Source organism: Harpia harpyja, chromosome 11, assembly GCF_026419915.1.
Source record: "Harpia harpyja isolate bHarHar1 chromosome 11, bHarHar1 primary haplotype, whole genome shotgun sequence".
NCBI lineage: Eukaryota > Metazoa > Chordata > Aves > Accipitriformes > Accipitridae > Harpia > Harpia harpyja.
Window position 1 is genome coordinate 10,004,009 of NC_068950.1, and position 23,988 is coordinate 10,027,996.

The following is a 23,988-nucleotide window of genomic DNA, read 5'->3' on the forward strand; positions in this document are numbered from 1 at the left end:
ACTGTGTTGCTAAACGAGCTCATCACCTACAAAAGATCTTTTTTCCTGTATTGCCATTTTACAACAACAATATTTAATGTTTTTCAAAAGACCATTAAGCAAAGAGGAATGAGTAACAGTTTTCTAAGCTTTTAGCATTCAACATTCCCTCCTCCTCCCTCATGTGGGGTAATGTTCTGTTTATTTACCACTACAAAGTTACACAGTCTCCCTTCCCATATCCTATGCAAGCCTTCTAATACTGAAGGTAAAAGAGTTGTAGAGGAAATAAAATCTAGATTATTTAAAAGGTTTCTTGAATCTTCTTCTGGTCTACCTGTTGTCCCCCTCCTCAGGGAGTCCAGGGAAGACCTCTAAAAAAGTCCGTGTGTACAAATCTCTGGGACACAAATTTCTCCAAGAACTTCAAGACTTGGATTATTCTGATATAAAGCAATAAAGTTCTACAAGTTCAGAGATACTAAACCAACCTAATGCCATATAATCTCACCACAACACATAGCTGAAGGCATACCCCTTTCATGCAGGCTACCTACTCCATTTTAAATAAGTATTCCCAGAGACTTTCCACAGCAGATACCCCGCATCTCCCCTTTAGCTACCTATATGTTCCAACTAAACCACTAACAATTCCCACAGCAGCTTCAAGACCGACTTTTGTGTTTGTTAACACCATATTGAAGGAAGTAGAATTCAGGCTTCAACATACTGTATATGGTGCACGTATCACTTTAATGACGTTAAAAATGGCAAAAAAACCCCCCAAGGTCTAAATTGTTCTCATGAGATAATATAGGTTTTATCAAAACAAAAAGTGGTTTGGTTTTGTCCTTTTAAACAGGAAATTGCATTCATTCATTCATGTGAACATGTATAAAGAAGTCACAAAATTAAACAAAAATTGTTCTAGCAAAGACTTTTTTTTTTTCTTATTTCAAAGAAAAGCCATCATTTGATTCTTTTCAGTACTGGTTTTCCATCAAAAGTATTTTAATGAGAGAATGGGGAGAAGGATTTGTTTATTCATTTTAGTGTTCAACAAGTTACTCCTCCTGTGGAAAGAAGTACAGTATATTTAACACTGCTTCAATTTTTTGTTTCCATGACTTTGTAGACTTGTACAAAATATATTTCTCTGCCTCTTAGAGAAGGTTGTGTGACCTCACCAATCCAGTTTGTGCCTCACCTGTTAACTGGAGTGCTATATCTCTATACAGCTCCCGACTAATGTGAAATTCTTCCTCATGCCAGATCTTCCCATCTGGACTGCGAATCTTTGTTTCAGCAGGATTGAAACCTGAAAGTAAACAATTTAAGAGTTTAAAATAACTGCGTAAAATGTAAATAAAGCTTTTTCAGAGTGGAAGAGGTAGGAAACCGCCAAGTAAGAAAGGAACTACTTGTATTTCTAATGCTAAATTAGAATAAAGCAATATACCAGTCTGCTACTTGCTCACAGTTGAAAAACAGTAGACTGGGTGAAGAGAAAATTATTAAAAACATGAAAGGCTTTCTCAATCAATACAACGTTACTAAACTCTGGGACCATAAAAAAACATACTGAAATAAACCCAAACACTAATACAGCAAGCTGCTTTTTTTTAGTAATTTGTATGAAGAGACAGGAAGAATTTCAAGAGAATCCACACTTCTGTAAATTGGCAAGAATTTCTTTTCTTTCTTATCTGTATCTCTGATCAAACCACGCTATCCACTCCCCTATTGCCCAAACACAGCTATGAGTCACGTCCACGCTTTGACATATTGCGCAATGAATTGAACTCCACTCCTTCACCATGTATAACCAACAGGGAGGGATCTGCACCTCCGTACCTCTGTATGATGGAGCAGCAGGTGCAGCTGCCACTTTCCTGACTTTGGGAGTCACTGCATTCTCCACATTTGTGATCATGACAGGCTGCTCAGCATATCCTGAGTGCTGCCCTCTGCCACGTAGCTCTTCAGAATGCTCCCACTGCTTTCGAATCCGCTCTTTCAGCTTCTCCAACTTAGCATCATGCTGCCGCCGTTTCAAGATTTCCAGCCTATGAGCACTAGAAGTACTTGTGGCAGAAGGTGAAGACACTTTCAGTTCACTGTCCTGGGATGTGTTACTCTGAGTTCTAGTGCTACTTTCATCTCCTCTGCAGCCACTGTTTTTTTCCTCTTCCAATCTTGGAGGTGCTGCAACCTTAAGAAATGCCTCATTCTGCAAAGCATCAATTGCTGGCCGGTCATTCAAATACCTAACAACAGTCTCATCTGCAGCAGAACAACATGGGCTTTCAAAATCTCTGCTGTGTAGATCGTGCTCATCTCGGTCATGTATCATTCGGCCTGTTATTTCAGTCTTCCCTTCTGCTTCGCTGAAGTCCAAACTAGAGAGCAGTTGCTTGGCCTCAAGTTGGCTAGAACTGTGATAAGACAGAGAACTATATGTATCCCTGATGTAATAGAAGGAAAAAAAAAAAGTCACCATCAGAAATACAACTTTAGGACGTTCCAACCCAGCAATCAGCATGTTCATTAACTAAAATAATTACTTCCTACGCCTTCTCTCTACTTAAAAGGCAAGTTCTTTTAAAGTTTGATCACCACACATTCAATAGTGCAAGTCTGACAAAACTGAAAGAGGTTTCTGTTCAAAATTTCATTTTCTGCACCCTCTGTCTGAACAGGACTATATATAAAGTTGAAGATCTGAAATTAGGGCATGTAGAAAATCAGCAAGCCGTAATGTCGCCCTTCAATTTAAAAAAGCTTTAAATAAAAACCAAATGTAAAACTTGAGAAGAATAATTAATCTATGTTCTCTAAAATAAAGCTATGCACACATGCACAGCTCCTCAACAGGACATTCAATTAGCTGAGAAGACAAATAAATTGCACCAAAAACCCCTGCCCTGTGTTTGAGCATTAAAAAGGCAAGCCCCTGACAAGAACTTCAGAGTGAACTGGCTGTATTGCAACAAATGTAGAGCTTACCGAGAGCTTAGAAATTCAACAAACTAAGGATCTCTTAGCAATTTTTCACAGAAAAGCAGACTCTATCTTTGAATACACTCATGGTACATACGTTGATAGGACAAAAATGTATTTAATATTTTTACTGATGAGGGGCTGAAGATGTGAAAATCCAGCACCTAAGCTACCTGGCTTGCTTCTTCAGCAAGTATGTTTAAAGAACTCATTTAAGGCAGGTCATAACATTGTACTTGTGAAATTGTCTACCTCTCTTTCTCTAGTAGCACACTCCTGTTCAATAGTGTAGTAATCATTACCAATCAACATAAAAGTTGAGTGATTTAATTGCATAGAATTTCACCAAAAGTGTATATAAATATACACACACACAGATTGTTCTACCCATTATTCTGGTTTTGTTTTCCTATGCACACTTCAAGCATTGACTACAGGCTGTTCTCAGAGAAGGAGTAATGTGTTAACATAGCAGCTCTGGTGTTAATCCCCAAATTAATCCCCCCAATGCCACACAGTCGTTTTATTGTAAGAAAGCTATTCTTTTCAATTGGATATAATGGCATGAATCTAGCTGCTCTCATTTTCTTCCTCTCCCTGAAGTCTGTTAAATTTACTAAGTTTTTTTAAAAAGTAATTGATGTAAGTTATTCCAGATAGGGTAGACACCATAGCTGTTCAATTAACAAAACTGACCTAAGATTACACAACCGATCCAAATCAGCCTCCCACGCAACAAGGAAGGAGAAGAACCTCACAGCTGACACAAGAAATGGAAAAGGAGACCATAACTCAGATGTTAGGATAACAGTTATTAATAGAGATGTAGTGGAATTAAAAAAAAATACCACTGTCCCAACTCCACTCCAATCAGTCAACAGCAATTTGATTTCACTGGGAGAACGTTTAGAAAAAAAATGCAAAGTATGTGTTAGAATCCAATAAAAACTATTACCAACCCAACCAAGCTATTCATCAGGGATACCTGTGCAAAGAACACACACTGCTTATAAAACACAGGGAATTGAAGAAGTTATGGTAAAAGTCTTCTAGGCTCTGATACTACAGCAAGTTATAACTAGTTTATTTCTGCTGCAGGTTGTCTGTCTTTTTGAAAGCTTTTGAGGCATCTTATATTCACTACAGTACTTAACGTAGCTAGAAAAAACAGGCTTTCCGTATTTTCCTTCATTCCTCACACCCCACCATGTTCTATGGCCTGCAATATTCTGTGCCACTTTTTCTCCTTGATACAGGTGTTCTTACTTGGGTTTCTCACACACACAAAAACTGAATGCATCTTCAGTACTAGATGTTCTTGGTCTACGCTGTCTTATGGTAATACATTTGGGAACGTGTGCTGAAGAACTAATGAAAAAAAAGTTGGAAAAGCGTAGGAAATACTCTTTTTGGTCCTTATTACTAAAACTAAATACCTATCAAACCTATTGGGCCACTGAGGCCACAGCCACATCAACTTGATGATCTGGCCCCATTTCAACAGATTTGACTTTAAACTCTCATTTACTGAACAAAAAATAAATTTGTAACATTTTTTAAAAAGGAAGACACTTTTGTCCAACACTGGTGGGTGTTGTGGTTTAACCCCAGCCAGCACTAACCACACAGACACTCGCTTGCTCACTCCCACACACACACAGTGGGATGGGGGAAAGAATCCAGGGCGGAGGGGGCAGGAAGTAAAACTCATGGGTTGAGATAAAGACAGTTTAACAGAAATGGAAGGGAAAATACTACTACTACTACTAAGAGAATATACAAAAGTGATGCACAATACAATTGCTCACCACCCGCTGACCGATGCCTAGCCAATTGCTGAGCCACGGTGCCCCCCAGCCAACTTCCCCCAGTTTATATACTGGGTATGACATAATATGGTATGGAATACCCCTTTGGCTCATTTGGGTCAGCTGTCCTTGCTGTGTCCCCCCCCAGTTTTTCTCATGCACTCCCAGCCTCTGCTGGCAGGGCAATATAAAAAGCTGAAAAGTCCTTGACTTAGTATAAACACTGCTTAGCAACAACTAAAACATCAGTGTGTTATCAACATTATTCTCATCCTAAATCCAAAACACAGCACTACACGAGCTACTAAGAAGAAAATTAACTTTATTCCAGCCTAAACCAGGACAGTGGGTGAGGGAAGGAAGCAAATCAATTTTTGAGGAGTCATCAAAAACATCACTATCAGCTTAATTCTTATCCTAGCATATTTTTCTTTAATAATCAACTGTCCCAGCACTAACCTGTATGAAGCCAATGGTTCACGAAATTCCACATGATTGCTTTTTTTCACATTGCTTTCAAGAGTGGTTGCTCGAAGAGGGCTGCGTGAGGCCTTCTCCTTGCTTGATTTATTTTGGCTGGAGGACCGGGAAGCTGAAGCAGAAACCAAAGAATCTTCTATGTACCTATCTCTCCAGAAAGAGAAAGCTCTTGGGGCTAAACAATTAAGAACACAGTTTTTCCTTTGGTTTGAGCAGCACTCCAAATAGCATTTAAAGTCCCTCTCTTTTTCAACAAGCTGATTTCAACAACTAGGAGCAAGGTGGTAAGTGCTTGAAACAATGATCATATTTAAAGAGAGATAATAACACTTAAACATTAATTATAAGTAATTAAATCTGTAAAAGTTGACTATGTTGCCACTAGAGGTCGATCTGTCTGTTCTTCTCCAGTGGCACGCTACCAGAATGCTCTGAAAAGTTAGTATTTAAAACAAGGGCTTATTTCTTATAAGCAAACACTCTCCTTACGTGAAATAAAGGAAGCATCAGATTTAGCATTCTATCAGGGTGTAAAAGTTGACAAACATTAAAAAATATAAACAGCTAGTCCAGTGTAAACATAGGCATATAAAATCATTAACACCCACAAAAACATGGTATCAAAATGGGATAAGCACTGCTCATTCACAGCGTGGGGAAAGTCCTGTCACTCTCTCTAACCAAGTGACTATGATAGCACACTTTCCTTCCTAAGCTAAGTGAAGCAAACATTAGTTTCTCCTAGGCAATTAGAGTTTCATGAATAAAGATCATTAACAGGAGGCAACTTAGGGGGAGGGAGGAGAAATCAAGTTTTCCCAGAATGCAGTGGCTTTACCCTGCCTTACACGCTATGTCCTCAATAATACATACCCTTTCTGCTTATTTTCCTGCTAGCGCTAGCAGAGGGCTTCTTGGCATCCATGACAGAATCAAATACAGCCGTGCTGGTAGGAGCTATTTCCAATTTGTTCTCTATATGACGTAGCTAGAATTCAAAAATAATGCAAATTAGAATATTGTTTTCAATTTTTAAGCTACATTTTTTTCCCCCTAACATAACAAAGTTTTCCACATTTTCATAAAGAATAAAACTGCAGGCAAAAGCAACTCCACAAGGCTGATGTTGGAAAACTGTATAGCCTTATGGCCAGAAACTACATATTAAGTTCTGTTTAAAAAGATTATCTAAATTAGGTTTTGTTGTATAGTTTTGTTTCCATAAGTAGGCTGTTGTGAAAAAATTAGTAACAACATGCCATTCAGAGTCTTAATGCTTGGCCTGAATGAAATATTAATTCCACTTGGAATAAATTCTATAATACTCTCTCCAAAATGGAGCATGATGCAAGATTCCACGTGTAAAACCCTACACTGATGCTCAGCTATTAAAAAAAGAGAGGGACAAGGCTACGGGAAAGAGCTGAACTCCCCAAAACATGAAGCTATTTGGCTTCACTGAAGCCAGGTTTTAGAAACTAGTGTGATATCTTAAGCACCTAAGTTAAGTTCCCACAGAACGACAGCAATTCCAATGCTCAAAGATTAAAAATATTAAATACAATGGTGTTGTCCCAGTTTCTGACTGGACTGGGTAAGCAGGGGAGAGCTATTTTTTCAAGTTTTCAAGAAAATTGTAAGTCACCACTTTCTTAAACAGAAAGGTCATATTACACTCAAGACTCAGCACGTATTACTATACTCAAGACTAACCTTGCTGGGGCAAAAATTTCTTCTACTGTCTGTCAAAAACTTTTTCCAAGATACAACAATGTTCAACATGCATGTACTCCAACTGCTTGCCCTATTTTCAACTTGTTGAACAGACAATCACTGAGCAAAATAATACTTTGGTTAAAGCTTTTGTAGCCGGTAACTGATTTGAAAAGGAGTAAGGAAAAAAAAAAGAAAAAGAAGAAAATCAGTACTTACAGCAGCCTTAGTCTGAGAAAAAGTAGCCCATGCTGCAGTTAGATCTTACAGGGCAGAAACAAAGAAATAGATTTCTCATTACATGGAAAACAATGAAATAAAATGTTGCTTCAAAACAATTTTCATGGGCTCACTAATTGAGTTCTTTCAATGACTCAGTTCCAGCCTGTAAATCTCATCTATGAGAGGCTGTTATCAGTCAAGACTCATCTTAACAGAGCAATAAAGTATTTAATGTAAAATTTAATGCGTTCACTAAGTTAGGTTGAATGCATTATTACACTTGAAATCAAATCTACCACACATTATAGGAGATGTTTAGAAGATAAAATAAAGCTGGTTATCTACCCCAACACAAATATCTTACATTTTTCCATTACACTGTAGTTTAACTACTTTTTTTTTTCCCCCTTCCATTTTCTTCTTCATTAAACTAAGCATGAATACATGGTCACTGAAACACTCTACTCAAAACCCAAGCTTTGAACACATGAATTTTGAATAGTAATCTTTTTGAACTGTACACCCTACAAAAAAAATAGAAGCAATATTTGTGAAGAACAAGCAAGAGGCACTAATCAACTTCAGCCTTTTAATCTAAACAGGTATCACATGGTCTATGTGCAATCCAGTTCAGTAGGATGCAGTAGTATTTTCCTCTAAAAATATTTACTTCCTCAGTTGCCCTCTTCTTTTGGTTTCTAATGGTCTTCTAATCTAATGGTTTACACAATGCAACATCCAAAACTTCAATGTGCATCAGAACCATGGAGAGTAGCAATATTAGAGAGTTTGGAAAAAAATTAAAACCTTTTCCTTGTAGTAAAAAAGCTGCCAATTTCATTTCAGGTAAGATGCAACAACACAAAGGAAGAGGGTTAAGGAAGTAGCATAGAAACAACTTTGCTTTGACTTCGAGAGATGGTGCTGCATGTCTACAGAACACCTCAGTTTCACATGGTACGTAATTTTAAAAGAAACAGAACATACTGCAGGACACAATCAGCAATAACATCCTCTTACAGATAAAATAATGATCTGTCTCCACTTTCAAAATAACTTCTAGAGTCCAGTTTTGTCATAGCGGAGATCATAAGACTGATCTTGAACCACAGACTTAACACGCAACTCAGCTGCTCTGCAGACTAGAGCTTTCTTCCTCTCAGGGATGTACTGTAATTTTTTTTTTTTTTTGCCCCCTCCTTTCCTAAATTACGGAGTAATCATGACAGTAAAAAGCTAACAGGATTTCTCCAGTTCAGGGAGACAGAAGTGCTGTAAGTCATCTTAGTGGCAGTGTACTGCTGCTATTCAAGTGTCTAGCTCTCCACCACTTTGGAACTGAGCAAGAGTCGGGAGCAATTGCCTCTCAGGCTCTTCTTCACTTCTTTCCACAGCCTACAGTTCCCCATTTCTGTTCCTGCACTGCTCCTCCTCTACAGCACTCAAGAAAATCTGTCTCTGTGCCATCTTGGCAACCATATCACAGGCTGGCAATTCCTAATGCAGATCAGCAAATACTCTGCAGATCAGAGTATGAAATTGCTATCTCTGCAAAAAGGAAGCCATGTAACACATGGTCTTAGCTTCCAAATTGAGACAGCAGAATGCTTACTATAAAACCTCCCCAAAGTTTCAAACAACTCATGATAAAACGTCTTCCAAAACAGGGCAATAAAACAGAGAAAATCCATACCTCTGGTAGAATCCTTAGTTTGATTATGCCTTGGATTTTGTAGAGGCACCTCATTTGACTTGTTGCTCCACATCATGTCAATTTATCTACAAAAAGTCATGTAATAATCAGAGGTATAAAGTAAGAGCGAATGTATCTTATGCTAAAGAGAACATAACCTTGATCACTATGACGAATGTTCACCTCATCTGATGACTTCAAACTCACATCATGAACAAGATCAGAAAATCAGCACCAAATCACAAATGTGTTTATAGCTTGCAGTTTTTCAGAAACCACATAATTCTGTGGATAAAGAGGGTTTTGCTTTTGTTCTTATTTGTTACAAAGAAGGGTGAACTTGATAAAAGGAAACCCAGAGGTCACGCAATTTAGATCATAGTAGTAAGAATTCCAACAAGTCTGAAGATGACCACACCAAAATACTGCACATGAATGGGTAACAGAGGCAGCACTACATGGCTTGAACCTACGAACGTTTGGCAAAAAAACCCGCAATTCCACCAGTGACAGATGACTGTGTTGCCTGCCTCTGTTAAAGGAAAAGGCAGAACAGAACTTCTGCGCGTGACACTACAGCCAGGAAAAAAGACAGGACTGGAGCTGCCATTGTTTTCCTGTGAACTTCAAAGGCAACACTCACAGTGAATCGAAAAAAGTGTGAACTCTGAGTAACAAACCAGGCAGCCACCATCACCAAAGGAGTTATTAATAAAGGAAAAAAAAAAGCGCTACTCAATCACGAAAGATAATTTTTAAAAGAAAAGACAGGTAATTTATGCAAATAGTTATTTCTCAATACTTTCATTGCAAAAGATGGGCTGTCATACGTAAAGTTGTAACAGAATTTAAAGAAGTGCTATATAAGAAAAAAAGTAAGTTTAAGAGATCTAAGAGGAGTTCATACAGTCAGCAAGAACTCTGATTAGTCAGCACTGTCCCTACCCTCTCACCAATGACCTCCTATCTGGTGGCACGTGCTTACTGAGCTGTCTTCACAACAGACTGAGGACATTTATGTTATGGAAAGAAAAAATTAGGTGACCACAAATTCATACAGGAAGTTCTGGACCTGTTAGAGAGTCATAAAGGCACATTTTCCTCTCTATTCTCTCATGCACTCCCAGATATAATTTTTCATTTTTCTTATTTTCTGAAAATTTCTTTTGCTTTAACTTCCCTACATAGTGTGCCACATAAAAGAGCATTCAAATATAAAGGTCATTCTTCTGATAAAAGGTGACCGAACATCCCACAAAATTAACACTGTGTAATACTTACTGGAGCAGATCATTGTCTGTATATTTTCTGACAAGGATTTTTATCATATGTGGTTTTAAGGATACTCACATTGACCAAGAGTGAAGTTTGGTCCTCACACTCAGTCATATAGCTTGTATTTATGACAGTAAGTTATCCCACAAAACTGTTCTTATGCCCCCAAGAAAGGCTATCAATAATAAGAACACAGGTCTTCGAAAGACCTTTAGTTCTGCCTTTCTTTAAAGAATCCAAATAAATGTTAGAAAGGGTGTGGAAAAGGTATGAGAGCTCATATATGTACATACAGAAACACACACATACACACACATTAGCGAAGTCTGCAATAATGCAGAAATTCTAGAAAGAAGCAGGAGGTGTTTTGGTTTGGTTTTTAAGCATCTAGCTATGGGCAGTGAGCCAAGTGAAGTTAGAAAATTCTGCTTCTAAGACAGGTGCTGCAGAGCTCATTCATGCAGAATGGGAGCTTTGTGCCTCACGTCGTTCATGCTGTAAATCATAACGCTGCTCTGCCCTGGAAATCATCTAACTGATCTTCTCCATCACTGGAGCAAAGAGCTGTTGTGCTAGAAAATTAGAAAACAAATATTAATAAAAATGGGGGAATTTTCCATAAAGAACCAATTTTGAGAGCTGCTGGAAATGTCTTATCATACCACTATCAGTTTCTTGCCCAAACATAAACATACCAAAACCTACTCAATATGTAAATTTAGCATAAGAGAACTTCTGAACAAACAACCATTTCCTAAGGGATTAAGTATATCTCTTCATGTAACTGCTTGGGATTTATTCTTATCATTAGAATTACTAGTATGGACAGGAGAACTTAGTCAGGGACTAGAATTGTTCTCATTATTATACACACACAAATCTATACAGTTTACTTTATGATGCCCCTGTGAATGTAGTATTGTAATGTACTCCGTGTATTCTCTAACTGTCTACAAAAAGTACCAGATTAATTAAAAAAGTCTGTAATTGCTTGTTACACCTTTCATCCTGACACTTGAGTAAAAGGTGTCAGTCCTTTACGTGAGCTGAACAGAACACAAGTCAGACAAACAGTGAACACACTTTTGAGAACACCTTAGTTCTACTAACAACTCACAGATGTGTGCTGATGATCACTAATGGTCAGTAATTCTGTCTCAATGCCTTGGTTCAAAAGTATATGATGTCTTTGTATAAAAGGCCACTCAACCTCTCCTCCTTTCTGTACAAGCTGGGAAGTAATCACAAAGCATCCTGCTGAACTTCTCCTAACGAATACCTGCAGTGCCAGCTCCAAGTGTACAATATGACTCTGACTGGCTTCACTGCAGCCAGCTGAGATCCACCAAGCAGTTTTGCTTAACTCAGGTTGCTGCTGATTGGAAAAAAACAGACATGTAAGAACGGAGCATTCTGGAGCTGTCTACAGCTTCAGGAAGGCAACTCTGCAGTAGTTTTCAGTCGCGATGTAATCTTCATAACTATAAGGGTTTGGGTTTTAGATGTCCCTCTCCCCCTCCTTTGGAAGGGTGGGAGAAATTATCAGCTTTTCAAAAGCTGCCTACAAACGATGTTAATTCCCACCAACCTTTGAATTCCACAGATTACTAAAATAAATTTTCCTATTGCTATAGCTTACATGAATAAGCAGCACCCTACAAAAACCAAGTACTTGTATAATTCAATACCCTGTCTCTGCAAGAAGTTAAACCAGACAGAGTAGACACTTTAATGCTATCAAGGGTACAGCTAGGGGCTGGGGGAGAAAAAAGAAATAAATCAAGGCACAGTTGTCATGCCTATTTATAGGACTTGCATGGAGGGTAGCGAACCAGTTAAACACTAAAATACACTGAAATCAATATTGATCAGAGAATAATACTAAACTATAAAATTATGCAAAGGAAGTTTAAATTATTTTTAAAATACATTTTACATCAATACAAAAGTTGTTTCAATGTCCCATGAAAAACTTTAAGAAACACATTGTAAAAATTACATTCTGAAATGACTGCTTCAAAAAGATTTTTTTTTTGCTAAACTAAATGATCCATCACTATTTAATATAGAGCTTAAACAAAGAGATTGAGCTCAACACACGAAAAGCCAAAGAACTTCTGAGGAATCAGCAGTGATGGCAAAAGGTTATCTGCAGGTTGGATAAGGCTATGAGGATCTTAAGTTTGTTGAAAAAAGGTGGAAGACTGGAGAATCAGCAGAACTGCTCTCCTGGTTATTTGATTGCTCACTGGTAGACACAGACATCCTACACAGGTTGATTCAAGGCTGGTTTGCCAAGCCTTGTCTTGGGTGAATGGTTGAGATACAAACACCATTGTGTTCTGACATTTCAATCCCATCTCAAATGCCCATCTCATTCTTTACTCATTTGCCCAAGACAAAAAAACCCCAAAGTACACAAGAGAAGGCACAGCAGAACTGTTGCAGTTAAGGACCTAAGAGGAAACTACCAAGGAAAGGATATACTCCAAACTCCTGGAAGAAACTGGGGGGTGGGGACACAGACACAACCACCACTCTCTTCTACAAACACTGTTCCTAGGGGAAGACACTGAAGAGAACTGACAGATCAGAAAGTGCATGAGAAGACACCATAAAGGAGGAAATGGAAGCGAAGAAAAAACCGCTACCAAATACAAAAGATGAGAAACCAGCACTACATTTACTACCAAACATACCAAGGATGGCATTGAAAGGTACAACAGATAGCAAAACAACAACTCAACATAGGAAGAGGATTTCAAGCATTTCAAAAGGAACAGGAGATATGAAAGTAGAATATGCTTAGCAAAGGTACACAAAAATGTCAAGAGATGAAAAACAGGGCAGCAGAAAGAGAAAGAAAAGTGGTGAGAGAAGCAGGATATAAAAAGGAAGAGAATGGAGAAAGACAGGAAGGAGAAAAAGATTGAATGAACTTCTGAAGAATCAGCACAGAGCAGCAAAATGGAAGAAAAGAAACTGGTATATTGGCCCAACTGTAGAGTTTTTCAAGCACCCTCAATACGACTTTTTTTCTTAGTAGCACAATCTTGATAAGAAAAGGAAAGAGGAAACTCAGAAGTCATGGCACTGAAACAAGGAAATGGGAGAGGAAACTGAACCATACAGATTCAGAGAGGGCAGAGGATGTCAGCAAGAGATCACCCACTGTTATTTTCACTAACGTTTAGTGGTTATGCAAAAAAACCCGAGTATGCATAGGGAACAGTATTCCTCAAGACTTTGTTTCTTATAAAAACACAAGGGTTACCAAATGAAAGGAATACCACAAAAGAAAAGATAAAGCTTTGCTAAGAGTAGGGAAAGAAACAAATTATTGACTTCTATGGGATATTCTTAAAAGTTTAACCCCCGAAGTGGCAGGTTTTGCTACAAACTGGGTATATAGCACACAAGGCCAGCACTTCACATGGTTTAAGCTACAGTAAGGCAGCAGTGCCAATAGAAGAAGTCATCTTTTCCTTTCTTTATGCCTTGGTCTCTCTTGCCTTATTCAGGCAGAAAGTCAATGGGATTAGGTGGTAAAGCAAAGTGGACTGGGAATCTGGTATGGTCTAGAAGTAGCTTTTTTGTTCTTTTTGCTTTATTAGTTTTAGCTACAACCTCCATGCAAGCAGAATGAGAAGAAATGGAAACATTGGGGAACAGCCAGACCAGTCCCAGTCCTATACGAGATGCTGTCACGTATCATAATCTACAGTCGTCCCCCAAGAGCAAATGCTTGAAACTGCTATTGCCTTCACCTTGAGGAGACTGAGTAGGACTGGGGAAAACAAGAACCATTCCCTTCACCACCTTCTTACCTGTGGAGATACCACAGGAGTCTATATGCCCTGCTCCAGTGTGTCCCACTGCACCCACACCTCCCACAGCGCAGACAACTTGTCCATGGGGGAAATGGGCACAGAGACAAATAAAAGGTTTTAGGGATGTTTTTTCCTGTTTACAAAAATATTTTAAGTTTCCATGTACAAATAATGGAAAGTTGACTTCTGAAGCCTAAAGACGCTCTGGAGCTCCCCTCTGTGCAGCTACAGTTCTGCATTAGTGGCAGTAACGGACATACACAGGTGGACAGACAATCAGAACTAGTCAAGCAAACTATTTTTCTGAGCCAGCCCACTGAAAGTGATGGAATTTCTATTTAAAGATGCCAGAAACACTTTCCATGTCTCCTCAAATACCACAGAATACAATTTATGATTATATGCTTGAGTCTTGAATACAAATACCTTTACCTACTCTTTTGTCTGGAATCCAAGCTTTTACCATATCACATTACCCCATTTAAATGACAGCTAAAAATACCCATAATACATTGTTCTAAGACTTTTTTTGGTTATGTTTATGGGCCTTTAAAATACTTTTTGATACAAGAGTAACATACTTTTTTTTTTGGCCTTAACATATTTTGAGAAAACTTTGTCTCCCAAAGCAATTAGATGCAGGTGATTTACTGACCTTCCTCAAGACTGAGGACAAGTTCCAGCGCAACAAACATGTATGATGTATTTGTCAAAAAAGTGCCGCATCTCCAGAATCAATAGGTGACACTGCAGAGTCAAACGGGTCCTCCCCCCACCTTCTTTCAATGCTCATTTATATAATAAGCCTTGCAATGAAATGTATTTCAGGAGCAAAGGTTCTGAAAGAAAGTTAATATTCAAAATCCAAGTACAACTCCAACTGCACAATGCTTTACGGACACAAACTTCATCTTAACACTTCTCCACCATATTATCTCAAGTCTGTAATCTCTGCTTTGCTCCTCCAAAATTACTTCTGCTACAAAGTTGGGAATTTTTCTTCTCATGATTTTTAAGTGGTGCTGAGCTAAAGAGTCAATGGGGTTCAAACTATGCAGAGTACCTTTATAGGTAGTTTTGCTGTTATTTAATTTGACTGTCTGCTGATACTATTTGACTTAGAAACATTTTACCGGTCCAGATTGCATTACACCCCAAGAATGAGGCTGTATGTAAGGACGGTGGACACAATTACGTAAAGCTGATGCAAGAAAAAGCTGGAAGTAACAAACACCAACAATGCCCAAGGAGCTTGTGAATGTTAGCTGCTCTGAATGAGTAAAATTTTAGATAATATTCAGTATTTTGTCTTGTAATGCAAACAGTAAACATACCAGAAGAACTCACATTCCAATCATTATGACTTTGGAAAACAGTAATTGAAACGAAAAAAGCTTCAAAAGTAAAAGAAATATACCAATACAATTTGATCTGTCTTAAGCTAGAAAAACATAAAAAAGCTTTTAGGGATATTAAGGTAGTACAAAAAAAATGAGCAATCAAGACACACCACACACTTGCAGATAGAAAAGCAGTAAAGAATTTCAAAGCACATGTGACTACCTCTAACTGTTAATGAGAAAGATGAGCGACATCAACAGTCACACATCCATCAAGTATCAGAAAATACAGTAGAAAAATAGGAGTATGTTTCATGAGCTCTAAGATTAAATCACTGGCATCAGCCAGCTACTAAATCTGCATCCAAACTATAGTGAAGATTTTTCTATAAATGAAACATTACTGAATCTGATTCTCTCCAACTGTATGCTGAGGACGGATATTTACAACACCCTTCTGCTATGAAAAGACATGGCAACTTGCAAAAGTGTCTCTGCTTCATCACAAGTGATGTAAAAGTGATGAAAAAAAACCCCTAGCACTAAAAAAATGGATTAGCAATTTTACTTAAAGTAAAATGCATTGAACGTCTTACTGCGCCGCATCATATGCTAGAAGGTACTCTGAGGAAATCTATTGAAATGAATGTTGTGACAGCTAGCGTAACTTGATTCATTGTTAAGAAATCAGAGTACAAAGGCACAGAGAATGCATCCATTTATTAAGGAGATGCACATGAGGGTTTGCCCATCCATTCAGAAGTTCTGTGTTTTCTTTGACTTCAAAGATCTTTGCACTTATGACAGAAAAGAAAGTAAGTGACATACCCTAGTTTCAAGAACAAATAAAATACTCCTGCATTTGTTTCCTTGGCCTTCAAAACAAAAGTTCACTCATTCCACCTCCAGTTACTAGAAACTGCACATTAGAAGATTTCAATTCTTGCAGCCCATAATAAATCCATTCAGCAGAATGTGCTCAAATTCTTCAGCAAGTCCTGTCTTATCTCACAAGGAACGCTCCACTGTGAGGGAGTCTTCTTAGACCTTACAGGCAATCCTCTTGGCCAAGTACAAGAACCAGACCTGCTAATTTTGAGCAATTAAGACAACAGCTTTCAACTGTTCAACAATACCAAAGACATATGAGCAGAGCAGCAGCTTCATCTGCAGCTGTGTCAACTGCAGACTGACCACTATTTTCTTTCAAAGTGGAATAAAGTGCATGAAAACTTTAGAGAAAATGTTTCAAATGTCACTTTCTCAAGTTTGATGCTTTTGCTCTGAAACTGCATTCAGAAGCAGCATCTGAAAAATGTCTTAATAACAACATGAGACAAAAAAAAAACCCCACCACAAAACCCACGACAAGCAGAACAGTGACCACCAGCACTGTCTCTGACCTGGCATTGAAGACTGGTACCAGGACTCTGCTGAGAACACTTTTTCTTGAACTAGCTAAAACCAGCAATAAAATATTTTCTCATATGTAAATAATTCCATCCCATTAAATGCATTAAGTGCTTGAACCCTAAATCCAGACTTTTCTGTTTCGGTACGACAATTCCTCCCAACGTATTGCTATTAGCAAACATAACATATCATGTTAACATGACTGGAAAATATCAGAGAAAAATGTAACTGTTTTTTAAACTTTTACACTCTTCTGCCATGGATTGGACTTAGTGTGAAATTTTGCCCGCAGTGGGGAGTGTTTTTACAAAGCTAAAACACAGCCAGAATTTCTGTTAGCATTCAGTAAGTTTCAATTGACCTAGTATAATTGATTAGTTAATTTATTTGCTCTATTCTTTCTCCAGTGTATTGACAAAGGTTTCAGACTTACGCATACAAGTAATTTTATTCTCAATCGAGTAGTCCATTAAAGTCCATTATATCATTAGCACAATGATACACATATAACTTCCAAGCACTTACATCTATGGATAAATTTTACACTCAGATATTCTGATCCAGCCACATGCCTAATATATTAACTGGACTGGGAAAGTTTTCTCTCTGCACTCAACTACCAAAACCCTTCTGTTATCATTATTATACCACTATAGCTGTTCTCATATTAACACAGCTTATATTGGTTTGAATAGCATGAATTATATTAGTTTAAGTACATCAGTAGCACCGTTCAAACAGTACTGCTGTACTGATAAACAAGTCACAATCCTGATGTAAATTTCTAAGGTAGAGTTCAGCAGATTTAGCAACTGGACAGTGATGAAGGAATGTATATATTCCTCCCTACCTTCCCCAGCAACCTTGCCACTCCTCTGTGATAGATGCAGTGCTCATCTGACTGCCTCACAAGCCAGTTCAACTCACTAACCCAGCAGAAAATTATTCACTTTTTCTTTTTTTGTTGGGTTAGTTTTCTACCAGTTTATCAAAGTGATTCAGGTTGCTGCATGGTCAATGTCAGAACTGGTCAAAGTGGGGGAAGAGAAGCAGCAGCAGAACATCATGCTCGCTCACCTCACGTTGTGCATATTGACCTAACTGCCATATACCTGGCACTATAAAATACATCTAGTGCTATGTGTACTAACACTCCTGATTTCAAACACATGCCTAACTTTAAAGATGTTAATAGGACTACAGCCTCATCTGGGCACACTAAAGTCAATGAGACTAATCGCATTAATGACTTTATCCACAGGTGTGTTTGATACAACATAACTTCCTTAGCAGAAACCAGCAGTATGTCTGGTAGAGGGGCGCAAGGAGATGCAGAAAGTTCATTATACCTGAGTCAACCTTTAGAGTAGATGTAGCAATTCCAAGATTAGATTCTTATCCATTTAAGGGATGCTTTTACTGTGGTGGCACAAACTGCTGATAAAGTTATTTCAAGGCATGAACAACACCATCCACGTTGGGACTGTTATATCTGTAAAGTCTTCCCAGTGCTACAGTGGCAAACTTAAGCTATGCGCCAAAGCTTAGTAAGCTTAATAAAACAAATCCATGCAAACAAAACGTTTTATAGTTTAAAAATCACATTCTTTCAGTTACCACCACACCTAGCCGAGGGAGTCTACCAGATGATCTACACTAATCAGCAGTGTAATTTCTGCAGTACCCTGGCCCCTTGTAGAAATGTGTCATTACTACACATAAATTAAGTTGCTCTATTTAGTGGATGCAGCATACCTTTGTTTAAGGTAGCGTCACTCACAGAAACTGAAGCCTTCAACAGTTTACAGTGTTCGTGTGGCCACACCCTCAGTTGCATTTAATTATCTAAAGCATTACCTAATGAAACTGTTGTAGCAACCAGAACTACACGAAAGAGCAAGCAGTTCAGATAAATTGGCCTGTCCTCGCCGACAGTCTGATGAGCACACAAGCAAAACAACGGACGAGTGCCCGACCCTCTACAGCTCCACACACGTTTGTCCCACAAGCTCTACGCTTTTGGTCACCGTAGACTTGTGAACAAGTTTTCAAGCCTGTACAATCTGTAGACCCGTGAAGTAGTTTAAGATCACAAAAATACAGAACTGACCAGTCAAGTTGTAGATTTTCAATCGCAAGACACTGGAGTGTTCATCTACGCAATGAAGCTATTTGACACATTAATCTCTACCTGCATGTACGTACACAATGTGCCAGGAGATGCTTGGCTGCTGAGATACAGCTTTTATCCAAAGAGAGAAAGAGATAAACTATTCCAGAGAAACGCATCAACAGTAGGCATTATATCACAGAAAACTGCATCCACAGAAAGAGCCACAGTCATACTAGTGTAAAAACCTTTATGCCAACAACAGCCCGAATGAATGGCACCAATGAAGTCAGAAAACGCCTGGGGCAGCTGTCACCCAGGGATGTAAGAAGCACTTTCAGCGGCAGGCTCCGAGCGATCCCGGTCCTCTTGCCCCAGCCCGGCAAGCCCCGGAAGCCCACAGCACAGGCAGGAGCAGAGCGTACATTTAAACTTTAAAAGCACCGTCACAAGCCTGACCCGGTACAGCGGGGCAGTTTCCGAGGGGAGCGGGGGCCGGCCCAGCCCGGCCCCGGGAAGCAGCGGCTCGGCAGGCAGGGAGAGAGCCGCAGCCAGCACAGCTTCACAGAAAAACCCGGTTTCAGCGGTTTCTCCCATACAAGGCGAAAAGACAACAGTGAAACCAGAGCCCCCCTACCCTCACCCCCCCTGCCTCCCTCCGCTACCCCCTGACACAATAAGCAGCAGAAAACAAATTAAAACTAGGAGAAGAAAGAGAGAGAGACTTCACGGGCAGAGCAGCGGACGTCGGAGCCCGGCAGCGGCGCCAGCAGAGGCCGAGCCAAGTGACAGCCGGCAGCACCGCCCGGCCGCCGGCACTCCGGGCCGCCGGCCGGGCCCGCCGAGCCCCCGCGAGCGGCCGAACACGGCCCCCGCCGCCGGCGCGGCGCCGCCCCGCCCCGGCCCTTAGCGGGACGGCAGCCGCCAGCGGCGACGGGCCGAGCGCGGCCTGGGGCGGCGGCACGGGCCGCTCGCGGCGCCTCCTCACCTGGTCGCGGCGGCGATCGACACCCGCCGCCCCGGGGGCAGGTCCCGGCACATGCCGCACAAGCGGAAAGAAAAGCGGCGGCAGCTGGCGGCGCCCCGAGCTCGGCTCCGCTGCCCCGCCGGCGCGCAGCCCCCTCAGCGGCGCCAGCCCGCCGCCATTACCGGCCAACGACTGACACGGAGCGGCGGCGGCGGCGGCGAGAGCGGCGGCGCGGGGCAGGGCGGGAGCGACCGGCCGAGTCTCGCGAGAGCCGGCCCGCCGCAGACCTTCCCAACATGGCGGCGCCCCGCCGCTACCCCTCCCTACCGCCCGCGTCTCATCCCCGGCGGCGGCCACGTTGGGTGCGGCGCGGCCTCCCCGCCCTGCCCCACCGCCTCAACGGGCGGCGAGCCGGACAGCGCGGTTCTCTCCCTCCCCGGGGCGCCTCCGCGAGCAGCACTGCAGCGGCCCCGCAGCCCGCCTACCTTGCTGAAGCCGAGGCCGGGCTGAGGTGAGGAGCGGAGCCCGGCGCGCCGCGGCCCCGGCCCCGTGCTGCAGGTGCACCCCGGGCGGCGGGAAGGGCTGAGGGCGGCGCCGGCCGGGCGCACCTTTCATGGTGCCCGAGAATCCCACGCAGCGACGCGCCTGGCCCCGGGCGAGGCGGCCGCCGGCCTCGGGGCGGGGGCGGGCAGGCCTGCCGCCGCCCCGCAGGGCCTCCTGTCACCCCACGGGCCCGGGCGGTTCGAGCCCTCACACTGCTCTGGGCGCCAGACCCTCCCTCAACCTCAGAAAAATGTCGTTTTCCACTCTTTTCCTCAAAGCTTCCCCCCCCCCACCTCACGGCTGTGCAGGCTTGACTTGCCGGTCCAGTCCACATGCAAATCGCGCAAAAATAAAGAGCTGTGGCAGAGCTCTCAGTTTTGATGCAAGAACAGGACTTCGCAATGTTTATTAAAACGCCGCTGCAGAGCGGTGCCAACGCTGATGCTGGCATTCCTGAAGCAGCTCCAGTCGAAACTAGGGCACCACTTTTTCATCATCTGTATTCATAGTTAAGTCATCTTTATAAAAATATAATTTCAGTTTTTTTGAAAATGAAAGCAGCTCTGATTACAGTCTCCCAGCTGCCAACTGAAGTTTAAATAACATTTGCAAAACTTCACAGAGATGACTTGAGTACCACCAGCTTAACTTCACTTTTAACAGTCATTATAAACCCGGAAGAGTTTGTTAGTGTACTATCTTCCATTGCATAGATTCCACCCCAAAGATGCACTAAAACCACCCACGCTTCAAAAATAGGTCTAAGATGTTATCCCAGCTATAACAAAATTATTTCCACTGCAGAAGGAAAGTTATTAGAATAGCAAAAAAGAAATTCTTCCTACAGTTAATTTTGGGAATGTCTCCTTCAGGGCTTGTCTACAACTTCACCGGAGTCTAGTTTTCAGTGATTAGTATGATTGCTTGAGTACAGATGCCAAATTTCCTGGGGGAGCACGGGGGCGGAAAGTTATCTACCCCAACCCCTAAAGGATCACTAAAACTACTGGAACTCCCCCCCCTTTTTTTTTTTCCTTAGCCAAAAAGCATTAAACTATTTTTACATACCCTCTCCTCCTGCAAATGGTCAACATTTTGCATATAAATTATTCCAATATGGGAACACCATACAAACACCCTAAACAGAGAGACCATTACAGCTGTGAAGCTTAGGCAACACAGAACTTAATCAAGTCACAATTACAGGATGCCCATTTAACCTTAATTTGGTTCTTTTACATACACAAACTAATTAGAAAGTATATTTTCCAGCTTAAGCATACCTCCTTTGAACAAGGTAAGCTTGAGATGTCAGTGGTTAAACCTTTGAAAACAATTTTGTTTTGCCAGATGAGGGAAAATAGACATGAACACCAAAAGATGAGCACAGCTCCAATGAGAAAAAGTGTTAAATAGTGCCTAATCCCCTCCTGGGTCCTCAGAGAGCAAACCTGCTCCTCCCAAATGCAGGAGAAGACTGTAAAGTAACGACAATTTCAGTCAATGAAAACAATATTACTACAGTGTATGGGAGCCCTGATCACAGACTAGGGCAAACTAAATTATTACATTACCCATCATCACCTAGTGTTTGCTTAAATTTACTGCTTACTATTGCTGGATTGGCAGCCTGTTTAAATTATTCAGCACTTTTGTAATGCACTACCTCTTTAATTATGCTTTTAAACGTAGTTTCTCTTTTCTGCTTGGAAGCAGTTAATCTAGTTTCATGCTCCTCCTTTTCATCTGCAGGCAAACAAGGCATCACATTAGGATTTTCTCAAACATGAAAATCATTTGTTTTCAGTCAGTCAAGTAAAATTAAAAGGCAGTATTTGTCTAGTTTTTCCTTCTATATGGCTTCTATTTATTCTCTGTATCTGTCAGTGGAACTTAATTATAAAACTTGATTACTTTTTCAAAGATTCCCTACCAATGAGTGGAAGCTCTGACAGGCAAACATCACACGAAAAGAGAAGAGAGAGATTCTTAGAGAAAACGCAGTCATCTTGTGAAATTCTCTGAGATTAGAAATAAAGAAACTGTTTACCTGCAAACAGCCACAGCTGAGAGAAAAGGAAGACTTGAACACACTCCAGTTTTATGAACTGCTCACTAAACTGCAAAGCAGCAGAGATAACCACAGCAAGCACTGCCGAAGCACTGAAAGTGGTGGATGGAAACAGATAGTAAGTTGAAAGTAAAGAGCCACAATCTCATCTTGCGCTAACTTGGTTATTGCAGCTTTAAGAGAGAGGTTTGGAAAGTTTTCCACTCCATACTACTCTTGCACACCCCTTCTAAAATTAGAAAGAGGCAGCTGGCTATTGCAGCTGAAAGATCGGCTCGAGCCCCCCAGACTACCCCCCTCCCTTTCCTTGACTGACGTGGCTCCCAAGAGCCATGGAGGAATTTGGGGAAGGGTGCTTCCACCTGTTGGACATGGAATGAGGTTTTCCAAGCATTCAATTATAAATCCAACTGTCAGGAGCTGACAATAAAGCAAGACACAGGACAGCTGTGAGGACCACAGGACACACACACAAACCTCTTCTCCTTCCTCCTACAGTTTTGCAGTTTGTCTTACAGCAGAAACAATGCACGAAAAATTGTTCTGTGCTTGATTTGGGCTTATAAAATAAAGGGATCACTTCAGATTTGTTCTTATAGTTTTCCAGCTGTGCTACAGGGTCTCAGCACAGAATCTGGCAAGTTGTTTATGTATCATTACATACCTCCAAAACCAGATTCTTTTTTCCTAAATACAGCATGCTGGCAATTGCACTGCAGATGGTGTGTACAGCTACAATCTGTACAGCAAATACTTTTATGTCTACCTTAACATGGAGCTCACCTTGCCTTCTGCACTCAGTTTGAATTATTAGTTCAAAACAAATACATATTTTTTAAAAAGTGTACAAAAAACTTTTTTTTAATTTGTGGAAAAAGAGCAATTGCTTTCGTTGGTGTCAAAAAATGGGGGAAAAAGATTAGTCCTTTTAACAAACCTGCTTAGCATGCTCAAAACTCCACTGCTCAGCGCAATGTGGCTCAGAGCAGGGTGTGAGAGACAAGGTAACAACAGACAGGGCTGCACATTGTTCTAGGTCCCTTTCACAACATCCACTGTTGAAGACAATATAGGTATTGCCATCCTCCAGGTGCTCAAAGGCAACAGCAGGAGTAGCAGAAGAGGGACCATGCTCCACCTTCCACCTGGGCTGGCTACCTGCAAGGGGATTCTTGCCAGCTGCAGGTGTCTGCTCGCAACCCAAGGCACAGTTTGACAGTGTTTTCCAGTCCAATTTGCTGAGTACTGGAAATTTTGTCTGCAAATTGGTGTGTAGCTGCTTCAGCTCCCCAAAGATCGTGTTCTGCCCAAAGTTTGTACGCTGTAAGCCCACAGAAGAAGAAATATCCCCTTCTCAGTCCCAAGGCCAGACCTGGTGTCTTCGCTCTATGTAAGCACATTTTTGCCGTCACAGACTATTTAATTTGCCAATCTGCTGACAGTTAGGGACAGTTCAACTTCAGAAGTGAGATTTCTCTAGAAGAAGCCAAAGTATTTAACAGTTTGGAAAACATCAAATGGCTATGTTTGCTGCAGGCAATGAA

At 40.9% G+C, this 23,988-nt stretch overlaps 1 protein-coding gene across 12 annotated transcripts in view; it reads right to left on the reverse strand.

Moving 5' to 3' along the window:
- CEP350 (centrosomal protein 350) overlaps positions 1–20,486 on the reverse strand; it is a 79,390-nt gene extending 58,904 nt beyond the window's left edge. For 8 of the 12 annotated variants that reach the window (XM_052802714.1, XM_052802709.1, XM_052802719.1 and 5 more), the window contains exons 1-7: positions 19,852–20,040; positions 8,896–8,981; positions 7,200–7,243; positions 6,141–6,255; positions 5,247–5,379; positions 1,834–2,444; positions 1,187–1,297 (exon numbers count right to left, since the gene is read on the reverse strand). In XM_052802714.1, the coding sequence (XP_052658674.1) occupies positions 1,187–1,297; positions 1,834–2,444; positions 5,247–5,379; positions 6,141–6,255; positions 7,200–7,243; positions 8,896–8,971 (1,090 nt within the window). In that variant the 5' untranslated portion in view covers positions 8,972–8,981; positions 19,852–20,040. Of the gene's footprint in view, positions 1–1,186; positions 1,298–1,833; positions 2,445–5,246; positions 5,380–6,140; positions 6,256–6,980; positions 7,111–7,199; positions 7,244–8,895; positions 8,982–19,851; positions 20,042–20,315 lie in introns of those variants that run through there. The other 4 variants (XM_052802708.1, XM_052802711.1, XM_052802715.1 and 1 more) reach the window with 4 other exon arrangements.
- Positions 20,487–23,988: the final 3,502 nt, after the last annotated feature.